The following is a 20,814-nucleotide window of genomic DNA, read 5'->3' on the forward strand; positions in this document are numbered from 1 at the left end:
GGATCTTAAGGTTTTGGCATCACAGTTTATATTACTGTGCACACGTCTTGTGGGAATGCATGAATTGTTTTATCCATAATACCATTACTGTGTGCATATAAGATGCATTTTCACTTTTTGGAACTTGGTTCTGCAGTTTTTAAAATCTTTAAACTCTTTTTTTTTTCAATTAAACTCAAAATTTATTAGAATTTATTTATTTTTAAATTGATTAAATCCACCTAACTCAAGTGAAATTCGGTTATGAGTGGGTATTAATTGAATTATGCCTTATACTATGTGATTTAAAAGTGTCGTTATTTCTGCCTGCTCTGAGTCTGACCTGCCTGCTCTTCTGCTTTGAATAGAGGCCTGTTCAAACAGCTGCAGCTCACAGAAGATAAGATAGCCCGTGGCGTGGCTATAATAAACGGATAAAAAGAGCAGGATATGCAAAGCCACGCAGAGGAAGCCTATTCATGACACGCTGAAGTGCCCTATAACAACTGCTCGGACAGGCTTGTCCCTCTTGTGTGATGTCATCCAATGGATGAGTGGCTGGCGGCTGCGATGCGCATGTATGCAGTCCAGTGCCTGAACGCATCACAGCGAACCGCACTTGACAGCTTGCCAGGTTGGAGGGGGGGAGAGAAAACACACCATTCAGGGGAGGAAACCAGACCTGCTGAATATCCACCAGCAGCCAGCCGTCATCCGCATCCCGCAGACATCTCATCGACATCTCATGCATCATTCTCTGGATTAATTATGTTTCTATTCTAACGCACAGATGACAGCGTAACCGAGGCGCTGAGCTGTTCAGAAAACCCCAAACACAGGCGCTTTGTTGAAAAGGATCTGTTGTGACTGGACATGAATTCGGCGGAACAGACGGTTACGTGGTTGATAACGCTCGGGGTGCTGGAGTCGCCGAAGAAGACCATCTCGGATCCTGAAGCGTTCCTGCAGACCTCCCTGAAAGATGGGGTGGTCCTTTGCAGGCTGCTGGAGCGGCTCAGCCCGGGCTCTACTGAGAAAGTAAGGGCAATACACCCCCTCCTCACCCCTCCACCACCGCCGCCACTAACACCAACACCACCGCTCTCCTCTGCATAACCAACCGCCCGCCCCGTCCGCGCGTCTGTGCTGCTCACATCCGCGAAACCGACGCTGTTGGTTTGTTGTCTAGCTTCTCTTTCTGCCCACTGGTCCATGAGGCGATTCCTTTTGTAGGTCACGACAGCCCGGGTTATTGTCTGCGAAAACAGCTCTATATGGCTGCACATACGTGTGTCAGCGTGTGTAAAAACACGAGGCTGGTGCTGCTTTCCACGGTGTAACGATTCGTTCTGAATATAAAAAGAACACAGCAAATATGTGAATGATTGATCAGTTTATCAGTAGATCCAGCAGTGGTTTGCTCCTAATCTGAAGGCCTCGTTTGATGCTTATAATGCAGATTTAAACACTCAACAGATGTGCGTTATCGCTTGAAGCCCCTGTTTTAAATTCCCTCATTATCCAGGGTGGTGCAGCATGTATGTCAGTGTATTTTGGTATACACATTAAGATGAAGAAGCAGGGATACACAGAGCACAGCAATAAGAGTGGGCCGCCATTGACTGCAAAGGCGCACAGGCAGAGATGGACCCTCTCCCCATTTAAAGAAACAGCGCAGTGTTTGTGTCCGTCAACATATAGCGTCAGCCCGTGTAGACAGCTACCTGAGGGAGGCAATGTTTTCCTGAAAAGGGCCTCTCTCTCTGGCTGCTGCACCTCCACACAAGCGTGAGACAATCTGACTGTTAAATGGCAAACAGGTTCCTCCATTTTCCACCTCACACTCACACAGTGGGGGTGTCGTTAAATGTCTGTCTGACATAACGAATCATGTTTCACTATCCTGCACACATGAGTGGATGGGATGTAGGTTAAAAGAAAGCCTCTTAGTTTTGCTGTTTGTTTTTTTAAGGGGGGAGGGTTGAATCCGTGAAATAGCTGCCTCATCCTGTGTCAGTCTGTTAGAGCTCATCTGAGGAGGATATAAATATGTTTCACTGCCATATGACTGCTAGGAGGATTGTGCACAACTTTCAAAACTGATGTAGGTCAAGTATTGGTGCTCATCCCCAAACAATATATGCACAATGAGTACATACTACAACATATGAACATAAAAACCTTAATTAAGTAGGGTTGGCCTGTTGGCCACTAAAGTCAAACCCCAAATAGGCTATGTCTTTTTTCACTCTGAGTGTTTATTAAAAAATAAGACCAATAATTGAGCAGCTTTTTACTTTAAAACATCTTGCGAAGAGTTTTTTTACAGACATGCACGTAAAATAAACTTCTTATTCAAACTGGATTTATGACAGATCAAAATACCGACAACTTTTCTGATATTGTGCATTTCTTCAAACAGCTGTTTGTTTATAAATGTATTGACAAATGCAGGATCCTTCGTTGCTCAGGTATTCAACCATCATACTGTGGCACTTTCTTGCCCTGAGGTGGCATCAAAACTCTCTTGAACCTCATCTAAAATTGTGCATCATAATTTGCATTTCTACTGCAGGAACTTTTCCCAGGAACCAGGCAATTTTGAGTACCTATGTGATTTCTGACTGCAGGAACTAGAGTCTAAAAGTAGTTCTTGGGTAACTGATGTACACCTTTTAATGGCCCTGGTTAGAATCATTGTTTGATGGTGTGACACATAACTGTAGGAAAATAATACCTTCCTTGCATCACCATGGTGTCAAAGAATATGTGATGAGATGAGAGATGGGGTCCAACTTTATTGTTATTACTCATACAAAAGTTCAGAGTAACAAAATGTGTTTGGCATCTCACCAGAAGTGCAATAAGCAGAAGTGCAAGTATCTATGTTATGTATAGAAAATTGCTTTGGCTTGCTCAGGCACAAGCTTATGCAAATCTTTCGGTTTTTGCATGTTTTATAACCAGACACAATATTTCCAATGCTCAGTTTATGCAATAGTGATAACTTTCCTGTTTTTCCTCAAGAACCTGTACAGTCCAGCCAAGATGGAACCAGGAAAGGCTCCAATCTGGGCTTAAAGGTGTCTCTATATAACTTTTAAATTGCTGTCTAATTCAGGAATTACAAAGACACCCTCCATGTTTATCCCTACATGGGTATATTGTAGATATAGCCAAGAAAAATTCATGTAATATAATGATTATTTGTCACTCCAGATATATTTGGGGTTTAATTGGTTGTGTTTCCTATATACTAATTGTCCACTAGAGGGCATTAATCAGTTCCCTCTTTAATTATAAAGTAAACAGCAAAAAATTGTAACATTTTTAAGGGTTTTGTAGAAAAGAAGCTAGTATATAGAGCAATCAGACTTTCAAATATCAGCTTGTTTTTTTGTCAAAGTGATATCTGAGCTCTTTCAGCTATAGTGCATGGTTCAATGAGCCACAACTCAAAAGTGGGCACAGACTCCTCTGCTCTTTCCCCATTTTTATACATATAAGAATATTCTTTAAGTGCCTTTTATCAGCCTATTTTAATGTGGTACCTGAAACCTTGACTGCATAAGCTTCAGACAAAAATTCAAATATGCTGTCCAAGAATTTTCCGACAGGTTGGAGTTTTATATCAACCCCCATATTTATATCAACATGGTTAGGATATTTAGGATGGATAGAACTCAAGATTAGTTTTATATTAGGAAATTTGTTCAAGATTTTGGTGGTAAATTATGGGGAGACTTCTCTAACATGTTAACATGAAAATAAATGGTTTTCCATCAGAGATTAATAAATTGGAGGAAAAATAACTCTTTTTTTTTCATATATAAATATGAAAAATAGTCTTATGTTTACAATGTTTGGATTATGTTTTTATACCAAATTGAATGATGGCGTATTTAGCCTCTGAAAACTGTTTCAGCCCCTTTTTTTCAGTTTCGTCCATGAAGAAGGTTTGGATAAAATTCAACTCAGTTTTGAAATTAAAGAACTTTTAAGTTTGGTCTTGGAGGGGATTGTTTTCCCAAAATATCAACAAAGAATGGATGTTTTTTTCATAGCCGACTTTTTCTCCATCTCTCAGTTGAAGTGGGTTATATAAGAGAACCAGTGCGCCCACAGGCTCCACGATATTAGTGGGGATCCTTATTTGTCGACGTCATTTCCCTCGATCAGCTCCACAGCCTCCTCCACTTCCCCGCTGCGGGATCTGCGTCCAGCCTCCCGGAGGGTCAGGCCCTGTGCTAACAGTGTCTCTGCAAAAATGAAGAAGATAGACCTCTGAGGAGTCTTTTATGCGCATTAAATCCAAAGCGTGGAAAGAACAAACCCGCGGAATAATACACTGGAAGTTTGGCTTTTAACCAGTGTTTCCGTCTTTCCAGGTTTACCCAGAACCGAAGAACGACGGCGAGTGTCTCAGCAACATAAAGGAGTTTCTCAGGGGCTGCACATCGTTCCGCGTCGAGGTAAGTGCGTTCTGAGATTTGTGTTTGTCTTGTGATCCAAACACACCCTTACGCACCAACAACAACACCTTGTTTACATGAATAGTTTGCGTGTTTAAGAGGAGACACTGATACAATAAACAATGGACTCATGGAGGGGACGGACGGAGTCCCTGACAGAGGGAGGAGGAGTGAGCTCCAAGCCGAGAACAATCACTCTTCGTCCGGCTGCGAGAAAAAAGCTCCGGTGGGTGAGCTGTGGCGTTAGCCCTGCTACTTTTAAACACCTTTAAGTAAGAAAAGTGATAGATAAAACTTGTGCACTGAAGCCAATTGGGTTCACACTTGGATTTCAAAGCGCGTTGTCCTTTAATGTATGCAGAGCTTTGTCTTTCTGCTCATGCGTGGCTTTATTGTCACCACCAGTTCACTCAGTCAACAGTTTTTGGTAAAACCACACCACAAGTGTGCAAAACTGGGTTCTAAGTTATGCAAGAAGGTCTTGTTCTAACACAGTAGTTACTTATTATGATGAGGCACAAAGTCTAAACATGCCTCAGGATTAGTCCCTCATGGAAAAATGTGGGTATAATATTATTAGCAAATAGAGGATGGTGCACAGTTTGGGTTGTGTGCTATTTGGTGCATAGAAGGGTCACTGAACCAGCCCAGTTTGACAATACAACACAGTGTCCCCAGTCTTCCTCTCCCTACAGAGTCTGCAGCCACTGAGAGGGAAGCAGAGATGGGGTGAGACAGAGCACTGTCGTATGAAGTGTGTGGAGCTTTCCCTTCAGCGGTGCAGACAGCTGAAATACCAGAGAAGCACAATACATCTATTGCATTTTCATTTGAAAAGTTCAGTGTTTGTTTGGACGTGTTTTTGCATCCATGACTAACAGTCTGCAGCTTCATAGCAAGCAAATATTCAAATTCCCCTCGACAAACACTTTGCTGTCTCAGTTCCTTACGTGCGAACTTAATGTGACTTTATTTTCCTTAACGTGGGACTGGACGGAGCAGGATTACAGTAGTTTGGGACATGGCAGTCCTCCCGCTCACCATCTGTGGAGCAAAGATGGATCGTCTCCAGAGCCGAGAGCGCTGCTGGCTCTGACCCCAGGTGGCCACGGCTGCAGATTAAAGCAGTGGACGCTTACATGAGGAGGACAGACTGAAGCTGTGCTTTTTTTTAAAGAGGCCTGACCTCCCTTTTTTTTAATAAAGTTAAGCTGGATGTTTGGCTGAGCATCAGCACACCAGCCCTGCTTGGTCTGCATGTTTAGTGCAGACATTTCAGCAGATCTAATTTAGATAAGACTGACATTTAAGACCACGTCTGACACTCGTGCAGCTGCTGTTACTGACCCTTCACCCCCGATGCCTTTGACCACAGGAAGTGATCATTAGGGTTCCCATGACCCTATGACTGGTCTCTCTGGAACAGTAACCCTACCCTGCGAGGTCTGCCCTGAGAATAATCACAGATCCATCTGTCTCTGCACTAATGGCACACTTTAGATGCATCAAAAATTCAAAGAAGGATCGAATGGCTCGCAGAGTGGACATGTGATGCTGTGAGAGGCGTTTAAACACTGGTGAAGCTTTTGTAGTTGTTCTAGAAACAATGCTGCAACAGACACTTCTTATTTTAGTTAGCATTTGGCTAAAGCATGCAAACTATTGTCTGCACGAACTCATTTCCTGGGTTGATAATCAAATTTAGATGTTATAAATTTTTATGCATCAACAGTGGATTAAATAAATCCACTGTTGTCTCCGGGCCTGATTTGTCCCAGGGTCCTGAAACCCATGATCCGTTACATCAAGATCCTGTGACTTCCCCAGCTGGTGAAGAATCCTCCTCAGTTTGGCGTAGGGGAGAATTGCTGCTCTGCCTTTTCCAGCATGTTTGGGTTTATTGTCCTGTTAAACTGAAGGATAATGTGGAAGACATTCAGTTTGATAAACAGGCAGGTGTTTACACCAGCAGGTTGGTGTTTATACCTGCAGAGCATCTCTGCTGGTTCCTAGGTACCAGCCACAGGGCGTCCAGCACAGATGTTTCTGCACATTAATTTCTGAATATCTCAGGATGATGAGGCAGCTCTGTGCCGCTGGATTTAGAGGGTCAGGTATTTTTCTAAGTGGCTTCTCTTGTTCTTGTCTCTTCTTTGAAGCCAGATCTGGCTTTTCCCTTTTTTCTGCTTCTTCAGAAAGAAAATTGTCGCCTTTGGTGCTGCAAAGCAAGTGTTTCACAAGACGCAGAGTTGAGAGGTTACTAAAGCTACAGCAGCTCACTCTGATATTAAGGCAAGGCTGGGTAAACCTCCCAGAAAACCATGCAAGTCAGCACTTTAAAGTAATTGTTATGTTTTATTTATGATAGGATAAGAGACACTTTATTGCTCTTGCAGGTAAAGTCATCTCAGACTTGATGCTGCATACATTTAGTTGCCTATAGCATACAAACACAGTGTACCATCTGTGTGCTTTTTAAGGGATTTTACAAAAGAATGTAGAATATTTTAATAATAATTGGATGAAATGTTTATTATATAACCATTTCTAACTACATGCTGAGCACATGAGGCTATTTGCAGCAGCACATGTTGCATGTAAACTCTGATTTCTTCAAACGTAACACCTGTGAAGCAACTCACCGTGTTGTGGTAGCCTGATGAGTCACAGCGGGTGTTGAACCATTGTCTTGTTGTGCTCTAGAGGGATCATTACCTGACTGATGCTGAGGCTCAGCGGACGTGTCAAAGCTTGTAGCATTAGTCATGATGTTCACCAATGAATGTTTACTTTCCACCATGAGTCAACGTGAGGAGAATCTGCTTAAAGATTCATTCTGGACGGAGGCAGAGCCTGAAATATGGAGGTGGTGTGGGGTTAGGAAGAAGCAGAAAAGTTAGAGGTAGTTTAGTTTGAGAGGATGTTTCCAGAGGACAGAGAGCAGTCCAGTAGCTGACACACACACACACACACACACACACACACACACACACACACACACACACACACACACACCCTTTTGTTACAATAACACGCTCACAGTTATTCACACACTCCCTCAGGACATATCTGCAATCAGAGCGGAAGATAAAGAGACTCATATCTCAGAGTCACTCATCCTCAATAACTGAGGCGAGAGTAACTAATCAGCAGGAGACGTTACACAGGAAGCGAGGGGACAACTACAGTCGTCAACAGAGATACAATCACTGCCATTCATCCTCATGTAGACAAGAGAGAGTCACGCTGATAGTAACACACACTGTGCACACTGCAGTAGAAGTTAAGGCTGGAGTTATTCACTGTTTTTCTTTCTGTGGATGTGTTCAGTGGAAAAAAACACAAATTATGGATGTGTTGCTGTGTTTGCTGCCCTGTCTGTGACACTCGTGTCCAGGTCATGTTATGTAACCATGTATTTTCCAGTCGTAGTGTTTGAGTGAAGGTTATGACAGACTGCGTGGCATTTATGTTCCAATTTATGGAAAGCACAAGAATGACAACAAAACAAAAGTAGCAGACTGTGACATCCTCCCTTCTCCTTGTTTCAGCGTTTTAGAGTTGGCAAAGTTCATTTTCTGTCTTCGTCCAAACTAAGAATATGCTTGGTTTGTTGATTTAATGCTGTCACAATCGCCATTGGCAGCAGAAATGCAAGTCAGGGGGAAAATTATTGATTTTGTTTTAATTTAGAGCAGAAATTCTGCTTGTATGATGTGTTGAAACTCTAGAGAAGCAGCCTGATGCCAGCCGGTGCTTCAGCTCAGGTTAATGTCTGCTGCCTTAATACTAAATCTCAACAACCTGTATGTAAACAGTCACAGATTACAGATATGAGTAATAACTTAAAGAGAGGCTTTGTTGCCTTTTTGGTTTTATTCTGTCTCTTTGGTGTCACCACAGCAACTTTATATGACTCAAAGCTCAAAAAAATCTTTTCCCTCACACTGGTGTTTTGGAAAACCCTTAATTCAGCTGCTGTCTGAAGCACTTCATTTTAACTGCTGTCTCTTTAAGACTCCACAGTCCCCCTTCCCTCTGATCAGCCAGCCCTCTTGAGGCTTGTCAGAGACAGATTCAGGAATTTCTACAACACATGAATATCAGCACACATCCAGTGTTGTTACTTTACATCCATGTGTGTTGAATGCCCCCTCTTTAAGTAAATTATAATTTGCTGCTGTTTCTTGTGCTGCAGAGAGAAAATGAAACAGTCTCTTGGAGCGCTGTAAAAAGTGTCTTTCCGAAGCTACTGGTGATCTGTGTTCCTGCTGAGTGTGTGCGTTTCGCCCACTTCTTCTGTCAAAGATAGTGAGAGTTATCGATTGACTGCTCAGTGCCGGCGGTGTAGCTGAGTAATGACACAGTTCTGCTTCACAGGAATTAGTGATGAGCTCTAAAAGGGAAATGCACTTTCTGATGGCGCTCTGTCCTCTGTTTCTCTTTCAGCCCTTTGAGGCGAGTGACCTGCTGCTGGGGCTGAACTTCTCAAAGGTGCTCAGCAGTCTGGTTGCTTTGAATAAAGTTACAGCAGGTAAGTAAATACATGTGCAGTGTGTGTTTTTTATGAGTGGGTGTTTTTTTTTTTTTAATCAAAGACAGGCTGGTAGTTATGAGTGTGTGGGTGCGAGCAGTAGAAATCAGGGCAGGTGTATTTATATTCTGCTCTTTCTGTGCAGATATTGGTGTGGGCAGTGATTCAGTGTGCGCCCGGCACTCTTCAGCCCATCGCATCAAGTCGTTCGAGTCTCTGTCCTCGCAGGCTTCACTCGGCCGAACCTCCAAGCTACTTCAGAACCAGTTTCGCAGTCTGGTGAGGTCAACATTCACCAAAAGAAACACAACACCAGATTTTAGTTTGATCTAAAGGCAAAGCAACATCTATGAACTGAATCTTAGAATATTAGAAAAACTATAAAAGCACTCAGAGAGCAAAGACCTCTGCCAAGCATATTGTGATTGTCACCAACACTTTAGTCCTACTTTAATGTTATATTCCCATTCAGCAGACTGTCTGCTACAATTTGGTGATAGTTGCAGGTTTGGACGATAATTTGTTTCCTGACAGTGTTGAAAAGTATGATGACCCAGTACATATTTCATATTCCAGATCTTAGTATCCAGAATATTGGCAGAATCTGGATCGTACTTTAACTTCTGTCAGAAATTATGGTGACCTTGTCTTGTATTGTTTTGCAAATTAATCTGACCATTTATCGTGGAGTTATACACACATATGGTGAAAACTGCCCTATCTCACAATGATAAAGAATCCTTCAAAAAAATCCTGGATCCAGACCACCTCCAAAATTTAATCACTTCTTCCTTATCCCATTTTGAACATTTCCTGAAAATTTCATCAAGATCTATTTGTAATTTTTTGATTACAAACAAACAGACAAACTCTCCCCAAAACATAACCTCCTTGGCGGAGGTAACTATAAAATTTGCACAGACCTCATGATGATTCTGAACCAAACTCTGTGTTTGTATCTCAGATGCACATTTGAAGTATTTCCCTAAATCAATCATTGGAAATGTTAACAACTAATCAACTACTGTTATAGTATGAAGTGCAGTGATTATAGTACAAACTGTAACTGTATGGAAACAGTTGTATGATGAAATCTGATGAGTAATAACTGTTGCATAATATTTATTCCTTTCCTTTCACAACAAGGACAAACTGTTTGTTGATGTCTCAGATTTTCTTGTTTACACGTGTCTTTCTGCTCTCTTAAGAAATCTGTTCTCATCAGCCGTTTGTTTTCCTCATGTTTCCCTCTGTTTGACGTCATCTCTCAGGACATGTCAGAAAACAGCGGGCAGCAGCTGCTGGTGAAGGCCCGCTTTAACTTCCAGCAGACCAACGAGGATGAGCTCACCTTTGCGAAGGGTGACTTCATCAGCGTGACTCGCCAGGAAGATGGCGGCTGGTGGGAGGGGATGCTCAACGGAAGGACTGGGTGGTTTCCCAGCAACTATGTTCGTGAGGTCAAAGGTTCTGGTGAGCAGCTTCACTTCCCTTCAGCAGTATTAAAAGTGTCTGTGCAGCTTTTCATGAGCCTCAGAAGCTCCTACATGTCTGTGGCTAGTTTTGCAGCAGATTGTGCAGATTAAATTATTTCTCAACAGACGTTTTCACATCTCTCTCAGACAAAACATGCCAGACATTACACCACATCTCAGTTTCCACTGTCAGTCATTTGCATCCCATCTGGCTTTGTGACAAACACAGAGGCTGCAGTTGATTGAATGATCCTCTGTGTGACTGATTCTTCATTACCTCTTTATCTAGAGCTCAGTCTGCAAAAACTCACAGGAATCTGCTCCCACCTGATAGTGACATTCTTTTTGTATCTGAAAATTATGGTGCTGCTTGTTTTAGTCCCTGAAAAAAATAATTTCACAAGACGTCATAAAACACTCATCAAGACTGCTGGGAAATATAAAAGTGTTAGGGCAGCTTTTTGCACAGGGGATAAATAAAACACTTGAGCTGTAATGTTGATAGAAAAGTTGGCACGGTGGAGGCTGTAATGCTTATGACGCTGTTAGTTTTATTGTTGTTACAAATCCGTCTGCACTTCCAGTGAAAGTTAACAGAAGGTGTATGCACTGTGGCTTTAAAAGGACGGATTGAGTTAAACTACTGCGACCAAAATCAGTTTTGATAAAGAAACTTATTTAGTAATTAACACTAAGAAACACAACCTTTTTCCACCAGTTTTATTTGTGATTTCTTTATCAGCCCTAAGCTTTAAGAGTTTCAAACTTTTAAATAACTTTTTTATACTTGTTCGTAGATGTTTAAGCTTTAGAAGTCATGATGCATAAAATTGATTTTAGAGTTTAAGTCAAATGAAGCCGATACTCCTGATTTCATTAATGCTCATATATGTTTCCAAGATTTGGACAAATTCTCTCCATTGGCCATTTATGTTGGTCTCTCCAAGCAAGTTCACTCTGAAAGTTCCTTTATCCACATTCTCAGTGTAGGAGGTCCATACACTTCCAGCATAGTGCTATAGCTCTCTTTACTTGCAGAAGTTCAAAGTCTATAAGTTTGATCTGTTTGTGAATTTATGTAAAACTTTAACGTGATGATTAATATTTCATAAAATAAATTCTGTGTTATTAGAAAATGTGTAAAAACTATGTGTATGAACTTGTTTTTTTTTTTTAAACCAGTGTCCCCCAAGTCTGGCACCCTGAAGAGCCCACCGAAAGGCTTTGACACTTCTGCGATCAGCAAGACGTACTACAACCTGGTGAGGACCAAACTCCACTTAACCTGTTTTCATTTTAGTTTATCTTTCATTTTCTTCAACCTCAACATCATTCTTTCTCATTGTTTCTGATAACTAACTTAATTGTGACTCTCACCACTCTTTTTATTACAGGTGTTGCAGAACATTTTAGAGACAGAGACCGAATACTCCAAGGACCTCCAGAGCCTCCTGACAAACTACCTACGGCCTCTTCAGAGCACCGACAAGTACGTCTCATTTCATTATCTTAGCCTTATTTTTACAGGATGGTACTCAGGATTCCCTATTGTTAAAATGATGCTTTATTTTATGACCTCCTTTGGGAGTCCTCTGAACTGTTTTCTTAACCCATCTCTTCCTCCAGGCTGAGCAGCTCAGACGTGGCTCTGATTCTGGGAAACCTGGAGGAGATCAGCACCTTCCAGCAGATGCTCGTCCAGTCGCTGGAGGAGTGCACCAAGTAAGTCCCTCCCTGTTCGCACAGACACACTGCTGCTGCATCCTCATGGCTTCATAAATGAGCAGAGGGACATCTAGTGGTGGGATGACTGTACTGCAGCGTGGCTGGAAATACACTCAGCAGGCATTCTTGTCATGGCCAAGGGCATCTTTGAAGTTGAACAAACTACTGATATAATTTCTGTTATGGATTTATCTTAAAATTCTTTGTTTTAATCTTCCCTCAGGCTTCCAGAGAGCCAGCAGAAAGTGGGAGGCTTCTTCCTCAACCTCATAACTCAGATGAAAGCTCTTTATACAGGTTACTGCTCCAACCACCCCTCAGCAGTCAACGTGCTGACCGAGCATGGGTACGTTTACACACCCAAAAAACACAAAGTTTATGTTCACTTTGTCTAAATCTGCAGCATATCTTAGGAGGGACCACATTATAACTAATAAAGAAGAAATCCACCTCTCCCCTTTTTTTTATAGCGATGCTTTGGGGGAGTTCATGGAAGGGAGAGGTGCAGGCAGTCCTGGGATCCTCACCCTGACTACAGGCCTCAGTAAACCCTTTATGAGACTGGACAAATACCCCACCTTACTCAAAGAGCTGGAGAGACACATGGAGGTGTGTATCGAACCATCTATAAATTTTCATCTCTCCAGTTTTTGGTTATTTTTTAACAATCAACATGTTTGGTTTCTGTCCTCCTCAGGAGAGTCATCCAGACCGGCCAGACATTCAGAAATGTATGGTGTCGTTTAAGAGCCTTTCTGTAAGATGATCTTTCTTCTCCTGTCAGACGTGACTTAAACAGACCTGATGTTTAGAATACAATGAGTTCACCCTATGTTTGTTTGCTTGTTGGTTTGCTTGTGCTAGGCTCAGTGTCAGGAGGTGCGGAAGCGGAAGGAGCTGGAGCTGCAGATCCTCACGGAGTCCATCCGGCTGTGGGAGGGAGACGACATCAAGACACTGGGATCAGTGCTCTACATGAGCCAGGTCCTGGTGCAGAGTCCTGGATCAGAGGTACAAGCCCCACAGACCTTTTCCTCTGTGTGCTTCACAATATGAGAAGAAATTAGGTCTTCGAGGAAACATTTCACTGCGTTTTCTGGAGCTCTCCTGTTCCCTCTGTCTCTGCCCTTAATCCTGAATCCTCCTTCTCTGTGTCAGGAGAAGAGTGAGCGTTACCTCATGCTCTTCCCTCACGTCCTCCTCATGTTGTCTGCCAGCCCCAGGATGAGCGGCTTCATCTTCCAGGTCAGAAATAAACTTTTCCAATGACAGTTATTCTGAGTTTCATGATTAATACAGTCACTAAACGACTCTGTCTCTGCGTCACTTTGACTCTAATGTGATTTTATCTCCATGCAGGGTAAACTGCCGCTGGCCAGCATGACTGTAACCAAACTAGAAGACTGTGAAGTTACTAAAAATGCCTTTGAGCTCAATGGTGAGGCTATGTGAAATAAGCAAGATGCTAAGTGCACTTAAATTGTAGAAATATGTTGTAATCATCATCGTCATCGTTAACCCTGCAGGTACCATGTTTGACCGCCTCACCGTGGTGTGCACCAACCAGCAGGACCTGCAGGACTGGTTTGAACACCTGACCCGACAGATCAAGCACACTGCAGCCACGGCACCCAGCCACAAACCACTCACCGTACCCTGTCATACGGTCAGGAGCCAATCAGCATTCAGCATAAACATCATTTTCTTCTATTCATTTGGTCTCAGTGTGGGGTCAACAGCCGTCACCCCACACTGAGGCGAACATAATGTCTGCTAATCATCAGGAAACAACAGTTTAATCATCACACGGCTTTATTTCTCTAATAAACAATCAACAGTAATGATTGTTGTTTCCACCTGAAGTTACTCCTGCTGGTTTTGAGAGGCCCCTTTGTGAGAATTACTCTCCTTTGTTTGACCACTCTGAAACTTTGTTGCTTGAAACTCAAAACTATGAACCAAAAGATGCTAGTTTTATTAAATGTGTCCATTTTTTTACTTCATCCCTCAGCTACCGTCGCACCCTCTAACCCCGTCCCGACACGCTGAGGGGAGATCCATGACGGTGGCTCCCACCTACCACACCCTGCCTCACCCGTCCTCGCACGGCACGTCTCACAGCACCATGATGTGGGGCCCGCTGGAGCCACCAAACACCCCCAAACCCTGGAGCCTGAGCTGTTTGCGGCCTGCGCCTCCTCTTCGTCCCTCTGCAGCTCTCTGCTACAAAGAGGTGAGGGTTTACTTCGTTAAGACCTGTGCACATGCTACTTTTATGCATCGATTTTCTAATCTACTTTCTCCTTGTGCAGGATCTCAGTAAAAGTCCTAAGAGTGTGAAGAAGCTCCTTCCGAAGCGCAAACCTGAGAGGAAACAGTCTGAGGAGGAGTTTGCCCTGAGGAAGAGTACGATTACATTCTTCTTTTTATTTGTTAAATATAGATTTATTCCTTTCTTTCTCCTCATCATAATGGAACAGTGTGGTGTTGAGTCTTCACTGCTTATCTAGAGCTGGATGAGAGAATCAATAACACTTTCATTTCTGCACCATCCTCTTTGCTTCGCTAAGCTTCCACTCCTAGATTCTCACCTAATGGACAACTAAAGCATCTGTAGCTTAATGCACAATCTCTTATAACCTGTAGACTAAATATTCATTTTTTAAAATCATGGCCTATTAGAGATGGAACGGTTCACAAAATCCACGGCTCTGTTCTTATCACGGTTTTGTTGTCATGGTGATCAGTTCAGTTTGGTATACCTTGCTGTTTTTAACACCTTTATTTTTACCATATACCCCAATAATCCACTATTAACGGATTATTTTTAAACAATTACCCTATGTATAGTCATGAAGAACCTGAAAGAATGAGGCTGTTTCCTATTCAAAACATCATTAAAGCTGAATGAAACATTGCTAGTTTCAACATGCTGACTCCTCAGTAAGAAAAGTCACAATTGGCTGTCCCAGGAGTTACTAATAGTCACAAAATGACGCTGCTATCTAGTTTGCATAATAATCCATTTGCATTTAATTGTGATGGACTCTGTGGGAGAGACAGAAAGCAGGTAAAACACAACATCATAGATATGTTAAGAACTACAAATCAACTTTCTTCTGTCCATTCTTGTTTTTTTAATGTATAAATATTAACCCTCCTCCTTAATCCTGTGGTGTGTGAAGTGACCACATTGAGACACACGCTTGGGTGATTTCACCTGCTGTGAGTGAGGACGACTGTCTGTGTTTCGGTTAGGGGAGGGGCTCCCAATTGCACGTGCGGCCATTAAAACACAGAAACACAGAAAAGTCGCAAGAATTTTCATCTTTAAAAAAAACACGCCAGAAGAGTCTGAAATGTAATCTAATGCTCCTAGATGGTAGATCGACTCAACGCCACAGGTACACCCTCTAACTCTGCCTTCTCTGCTCATCATGTAAACAACACACACGCCGCCCCACAACTGTTTCGCTGTATCCTTCGCCTCCCGTTGCGCATGTGTGTGATTGGAGCTACATACTTGCTGCAAACTGAGCTGTAAAATGAAAAAAAAGAACCCCACAAACAGAACTGAGCACATTCACCCCAAACTGAGTAAAGGGAACCAAACAGTTTTTTTTTCATGAACAGTCCCAACCCTATTTCTTACTGTTTTGGGTGAAGTTTCATGATGGTTTAAGCTCATGCCACCTTCTGTCTCCCTGTCTCCTGCAGGTACGGCTGCTCTGGAAGAAGACGCCCAGATCCTGAAAGTCATCGAGGCGTACTGCACCAGCGCCAAAACCAGGCAGACTCTAAACTCCAGTAAGAAAACTCTCACTTTAACATGTGCATGCACACAGGACTGGTGAGGATCCTGCTGGAGCTTTCTGACGCAATGGCTGTCTTTAACACCGGTGTTCTGAGCTGATCTTTCTAACAGTTTCTTCTTCTGTCTGTTTCTCCTCCACTCCTCACTTTTTGGCATTGCTGTGTTTTTCCTTCTTTTTTTCATCATGCTGTTTTTTTCCTCTGTATTTTCCTTCACACACTCTGCACTGCCTCATCCCCCACTCCCACATCTCTCCTCGGTTTTTATGATTTGCTGCATATGCTACCTCCTCCCTCTGCACCACCGCTCCTTTTTTCCCCTCCATCCACATTTGAAAACCTTCACTCGCCCCGTCCAGCCTGGCAGGGCACTGACCTGATGCACAACCACGTGCTGGCAGACGTAGACCGGTCCTGCGTGGACCCGCCGGGCCGCCGTAGCAGCGTGTCCCGGCCTGAGTTGTCCTCCGACCTTTCAGAGGACTCTGACTACGACTCCATCTGGACCACCCACAGTTACAGGATGGGTTCAGTGCCGCGCAAGAGCTGCATTTCTCACCAGAACTGAAGAACGTACAGTACTGCCCAGCTGTACTGTAATGTAACGTACAGCGCGCTTACCTCTTTCCTCGTCAATGTACAAAAAGAAACTAGATTTTTTTAATTTATCTATTTATTTTCTATTATAAATTCTGTTCTTTTTTTGTTAACTTATTTGTTTTATTTATTTTCAGACTGTTTGTGTTCAGATGTTTCGAGCATCTCCCTGTTGCCTTGCCACTTTCCCTTTTATGTGCCTCCTCTCTTTGTGTAGTTGTCATGCAGTAGGTGTTCAGTAATTATTCTTCATTTATCTTGAATGTGACTGCTCCCCCCTTGTTTGACCATAAAACGTGGCTGACTCTCTCGGCGGAGGGTGCAGAGGGGTGTTGGAGTGGATTAGAGGGGAGGGAGAGTGGGGACTGAGCTTTTCCTGTCTGATATTCAGATGTAATTCAGGAACGAGTGTATTCTATTGACCATGTACGACGACTTCTCTTCTGTATGGTTCTTGAGTGTGTACGCTCAAACATAGCACAGACGCCATACACACATGCACAGGTGCAGCCTGATGACATAGCAGCATGCTAATGAAACATACAAACTCATTTAACACCGCTGCTGTTTACAGTCTTGACTCATGTTTGATGAAATTTTACCACATGACCAAAAGCTTCAAAGATTTTTTGTTTTATTTAAGAATATTTTATTTTGCTGTAGCTGCTACAGGAAGAGGAGATTATCACATAACACTTTCAAACTACGTTTTCTGCAGCTACTGGATTCAGAATAATGAATTTAAACGATCAGTTCTCAAACTTATTTGGGAATTATATTCAACTGGGCAAACCAAAGACCTCTGACCTTGGAATTGCCTCTACTCTCTTTTTTTTTTTTCAAAGATGAAATCTGGCCCTTTAAATCTAAAGATTTGCTGCATCGTGTATCTCCTGAGCATCATTCTTCAAAGCTTGATCTTCCATCCAGTAATGTTGCTATCTGTCAGCGGTTCTACAGGGTCACATTTACTAAATAATGAACTTTACGGTTTAATCACAGCAGAGAGTAACAGCGCGGTGCTAATAATCTCCAAATCTGCAGCCTCACTGAGCTACAGTCCTCTAACGCAGATCTGATGCCTTCTTTCTCCTCTGACATTTTGTGAATTTGATTTTCTTCCTGAGAGTTTGACGAGATGATTGATTCCACGCCTAAATCTGCCTCTTAGCAAGCAGGATTTTAAATTGAGGTAGTTTTGCTCATCCCAAAGGAGATTAAATAGCTCCGGGAATCTCTTATCCTAATTTTTAAAGCATTAAAATGAATAGAAATAATCTGAGGAGGTGGTATTATTTTTCTAGTTAAAATCTCAGAAAGAAAGCAAATGTTTCCAAACTCTTTCTTTGAATATAAAACTTTAAGCAGAGTGATAATTTGAGCTGATATCAAACCCTTTTCTCACAGTAAACTAGCTACTATGCTATAGCCTCATTAGCCCGACACGGCTCGCGTGGTTTCCCATGACGTTTCTTGCATTAATGACTATTTTTATGAAGAAGTATTTTTCCAGTGTTGGTATTAAAAGTACAGGTTGGCATCCATTTACAGTCTATCTCCTCTTACAGCAAGCTAATGTGAATGAGGTATGAAGTTGGTCCAGTTCTGTTTACTATTTCTGAAAAGGTTGTACTGATTGTTATTCTGACTTTTATTTTTCTGTTATTTATTTTATTCTGTATCTGTCAATGTTTACAAAATAACCCCTTGAAGATTTTTTTATTTGTATTGGTTTTTATGAAAGTTTACACTGAAAATTATAACATGAAGTGTTTGAGTTCTTTTGCACAATCATGTAATGGGCCAGCGGGCGCTTGGGATAGAATCTGTTAACTCTGTACTTTCTGTGTGTATGATATAGTCCTAAAGGTAGACTTGAGTATTAGGTGTTACCGTACAGTAAATGCTCATTTGTAGTGTAAATTCTCACCCTCAGTGTTTCGAAGCTTAAGGGTAAAAAAAAGAAGAAAAAAGTGAAATATTACAGGAAACATTTCTATGTAAACTACTCATTCAACTACAGAATACTGACAGAACGGACTGGAAATATAAGAGCACATAGTCTCCCTTTCTGTAAATAATAGTCGTCATAGAGGAAAGGAAATAAAAGATCCATTATATGAGTATTTGAGCTAAGAATATCACTGTCCTTATATCATGTGCTAACTTTGTGACAGGTGTATTCTGTGGTCTTTAAGAGAAACTAAAACAAACTTTGGCACAGGCAGGATGAAGAGGTTAACTGTCTCTGACCAACATTGTCGTCTGTGTGCTCTAATGCTGTATTCAGTTTACACATGTGACCACGTCTTATCTGCAAAACAGCGCCTTCAGTGTATTTGTCCTACACTGCTGAAGTGTCCAAGTCCCCAACGCTGTATTATGAGTTTTGAATAAATCTGTCATTTGTTAGACTCTGGTATTTTGGTGGTTTGTTAGAGAGATTTTCTGATTGTGTTTGGTGTATGTTGCTGTTTGGGGAGGCTGTTGGAGTTCTCATTAATGTGAAATTGACTGAAAATTGCAGTTTGAATGGATTTTTGCAGGATTATCTCCACAGCCTCTCTGGTTCTTCCTCTGTCCTCTGGCTTTTATCTGATTTCTGCTCTGTGCATGACTAACACTCAACTAATAATCATTATTGTGCCTGTTTGATTCACTGTGATGCATCATTTGTTCCACTGAAGCAGTCCAGAGAAGTCATTTGACACGCTGCTGGCTCATCTCACGACAAGGTGAGACATTTCCATCCACAAATGGTTCAGTGCTCTTCTGTTTTGATGCAGGGCCGAGAAAGGAAGCAGGGCTTCAGATGATCATCCCTGGGGAAAGGAAGGTCCTGGTGGAGGGTCCGAACCGCAACGGACAGAGTGCTATGGAAGAGAAGTAAGATCCTGTGAAGATCTCCTTCTATTTTGGGAATGTTTTTATCAATTAACTGACACATTTAAGGAATTTCTACAACATATGAATATGCAGAGGTTTGAAAACATGCACATTTTAAAATTAAAATCCCCCTCTTTAAAATTTGAGCCCCTTCTTTAAAGCGGGGGTATGTACATGACTAATGTGTATTTTTCATCTTCCTGATTGAAGGAGTCTGGTGGATGTGGTGTACGCCCTGAGGGACGAGGTCCAAGGACTGAAACAGGTGACTGAATATAATGATTTGCAGCTGATAATAACAGGTTTGGCTGTTAGTTTATTTGCTTTAAATCTGTATGAGAACAACATAAATTCCTGGTTTTACCTCACAGGATAACAAAAAGATGAAGAGGTCGCTGGAAGAGGAGCAGAGAGCTCGAAAGGATCTGGAAAAGGTTGTGAAGAGAGTTTTAAAGAGCATGAACGACCCAACCTGGGATGAGACAAACCTTTGAGGAGCTACTTGAATATTTAAAAGATAAACAGCATCAAGCATGTGTGTGTGGGCTTGGTTGAAATGCACGTGATGACACACATTAATCTGGTGGGTGTGTGTGTTTGCTCAAAGGTCAGGGTCATTGTTGCCTGTCTGATTAAAGGGGAACCTCTGCAGAACAGGCTTGACCGTCTACTCCATGAATACATTCCTGAAGAGGTACTCTCAACCTGCAGTGTGTCCAACACTACAACATGAGTTTAAAGTGGCTCCAAAACAATCTCAGACAAATCCTCTGTTTACAAGAATTAACGCTGTGGTACATCTATGGTACATTGACAGTTTCAGATGGTCATGGAAAGTCTTAACCATTTCATCACCTTCCTTCTGTTATTTAATAATTTTATGAGTTTCCTTTGTTGTCTTTCTTCACCTCGGGCTCAGCCTGATGTTTCCAGGCTGATGTGCAGCCTACGTCCGTTTTATTTCATGTTTTATTTTCACTTTTCTGTTTTGTTGACTTCCTCTCTAGCGGTTCTAGAGACTTGTACAGATGTTAATAAATACCAGCTTTAATAGATAAAGTTGGTATTGTATGGTCAAACTTGTACTGTAAAATGTAAATACTGTTTTAAAATGAGCCTTTGGTCCTGGGGGAGTAAATAAAGGTGGTTTTAAAAGTTTTTGAGTTACTGCTCAGTCTTCTGCACCAGTACAAAGAAACAAAAAACTTCCTCATAAATCTATAAGTTAAATTTCTAGAAAATAAAGACCTGAGACAAGTCTTTGTGCTGCCATGCATGTTTTATAACGCTGGGATAAAAAACAGAAGCTGGAATGTTGGTGTACATACAGAGG

At 42.0% G+C, this 20,814-nt stretch overlaps 1 protein-coding gene across 2 annotated transcripts; it reads left to right on the forward strand.

The window, feature by feature from the left end:
• The first annotated feature begins 557 nt into the window (after positions 1-557).
• On the forward strand, positions 558-20,624 carry arhgef7a (Rho guanine nucleotide exchange factor (GEF) 7a). Of its 2 annotated transcripts, XM_074694604.1 has the most exons (21): positions 558-1,017; positions 4,368-4,451; positions 8,901-8,985; positions 9,131-9,264; positions 10,257-10,458; positions 11,643-11,722; positions 11,855-11,949; positions 12,087-12,182; positions 12,409-12,531; positions 12,656-12,794; positions 12,883-12,942; positions 13,050-13,196; positions 13,344-13,430; positions 13,545-13,623; positions 13,712-13,851; positions 14,197-14,418; positions 14,498-14,591; positions 15,903-15,992; positions 19,382-19,481; positions 19,692-19,746; positions 19,853-20,624. In XM_074694604.1, exons 1-21 carry the CDS (start codon positions 853-855, stop codon positions 19,973-19,975), a joined length of 2,400 nt encoding a protein of 799 aa, XP_074550705.1. In that variant the 5' UTR covers positions 558-852; the 3' UTR covers positions 19,976-20,624. The 2 variants fall into 2 exon arrangements, with proteins under 2 accessions (XP_074550705.1, XP_074550706.1); XM_074694605.1 differs by lacking the exons at positions 19,382-19,481; positions 19,692-19,746; positions 19,853-20,624 and adding an exon at positions 16,358-18,680 and having other exon boundaries at positions 559-1,017.
• Positions 20,625-20,814: the final 190 nt, after the last annotated feature.

Source organism: Halichoeres trimaculatus, unplaced genomic scaffold, assembly GCF_033239565.1.
Source record: "Halichoeres trimaculatus isolate MK-OKI-2021-1 unplaced genomic scaffold, fHalTri1.1 fHalTri1_scaffold_19, whole genome shotgun sequence".
NCBI classification, from domain to species: Eukaryota; Metazoa; Chordata; class Actinopteri; order Labriformes; family Labridae; genus Halichoeres; species Halichoeres trimaculatus.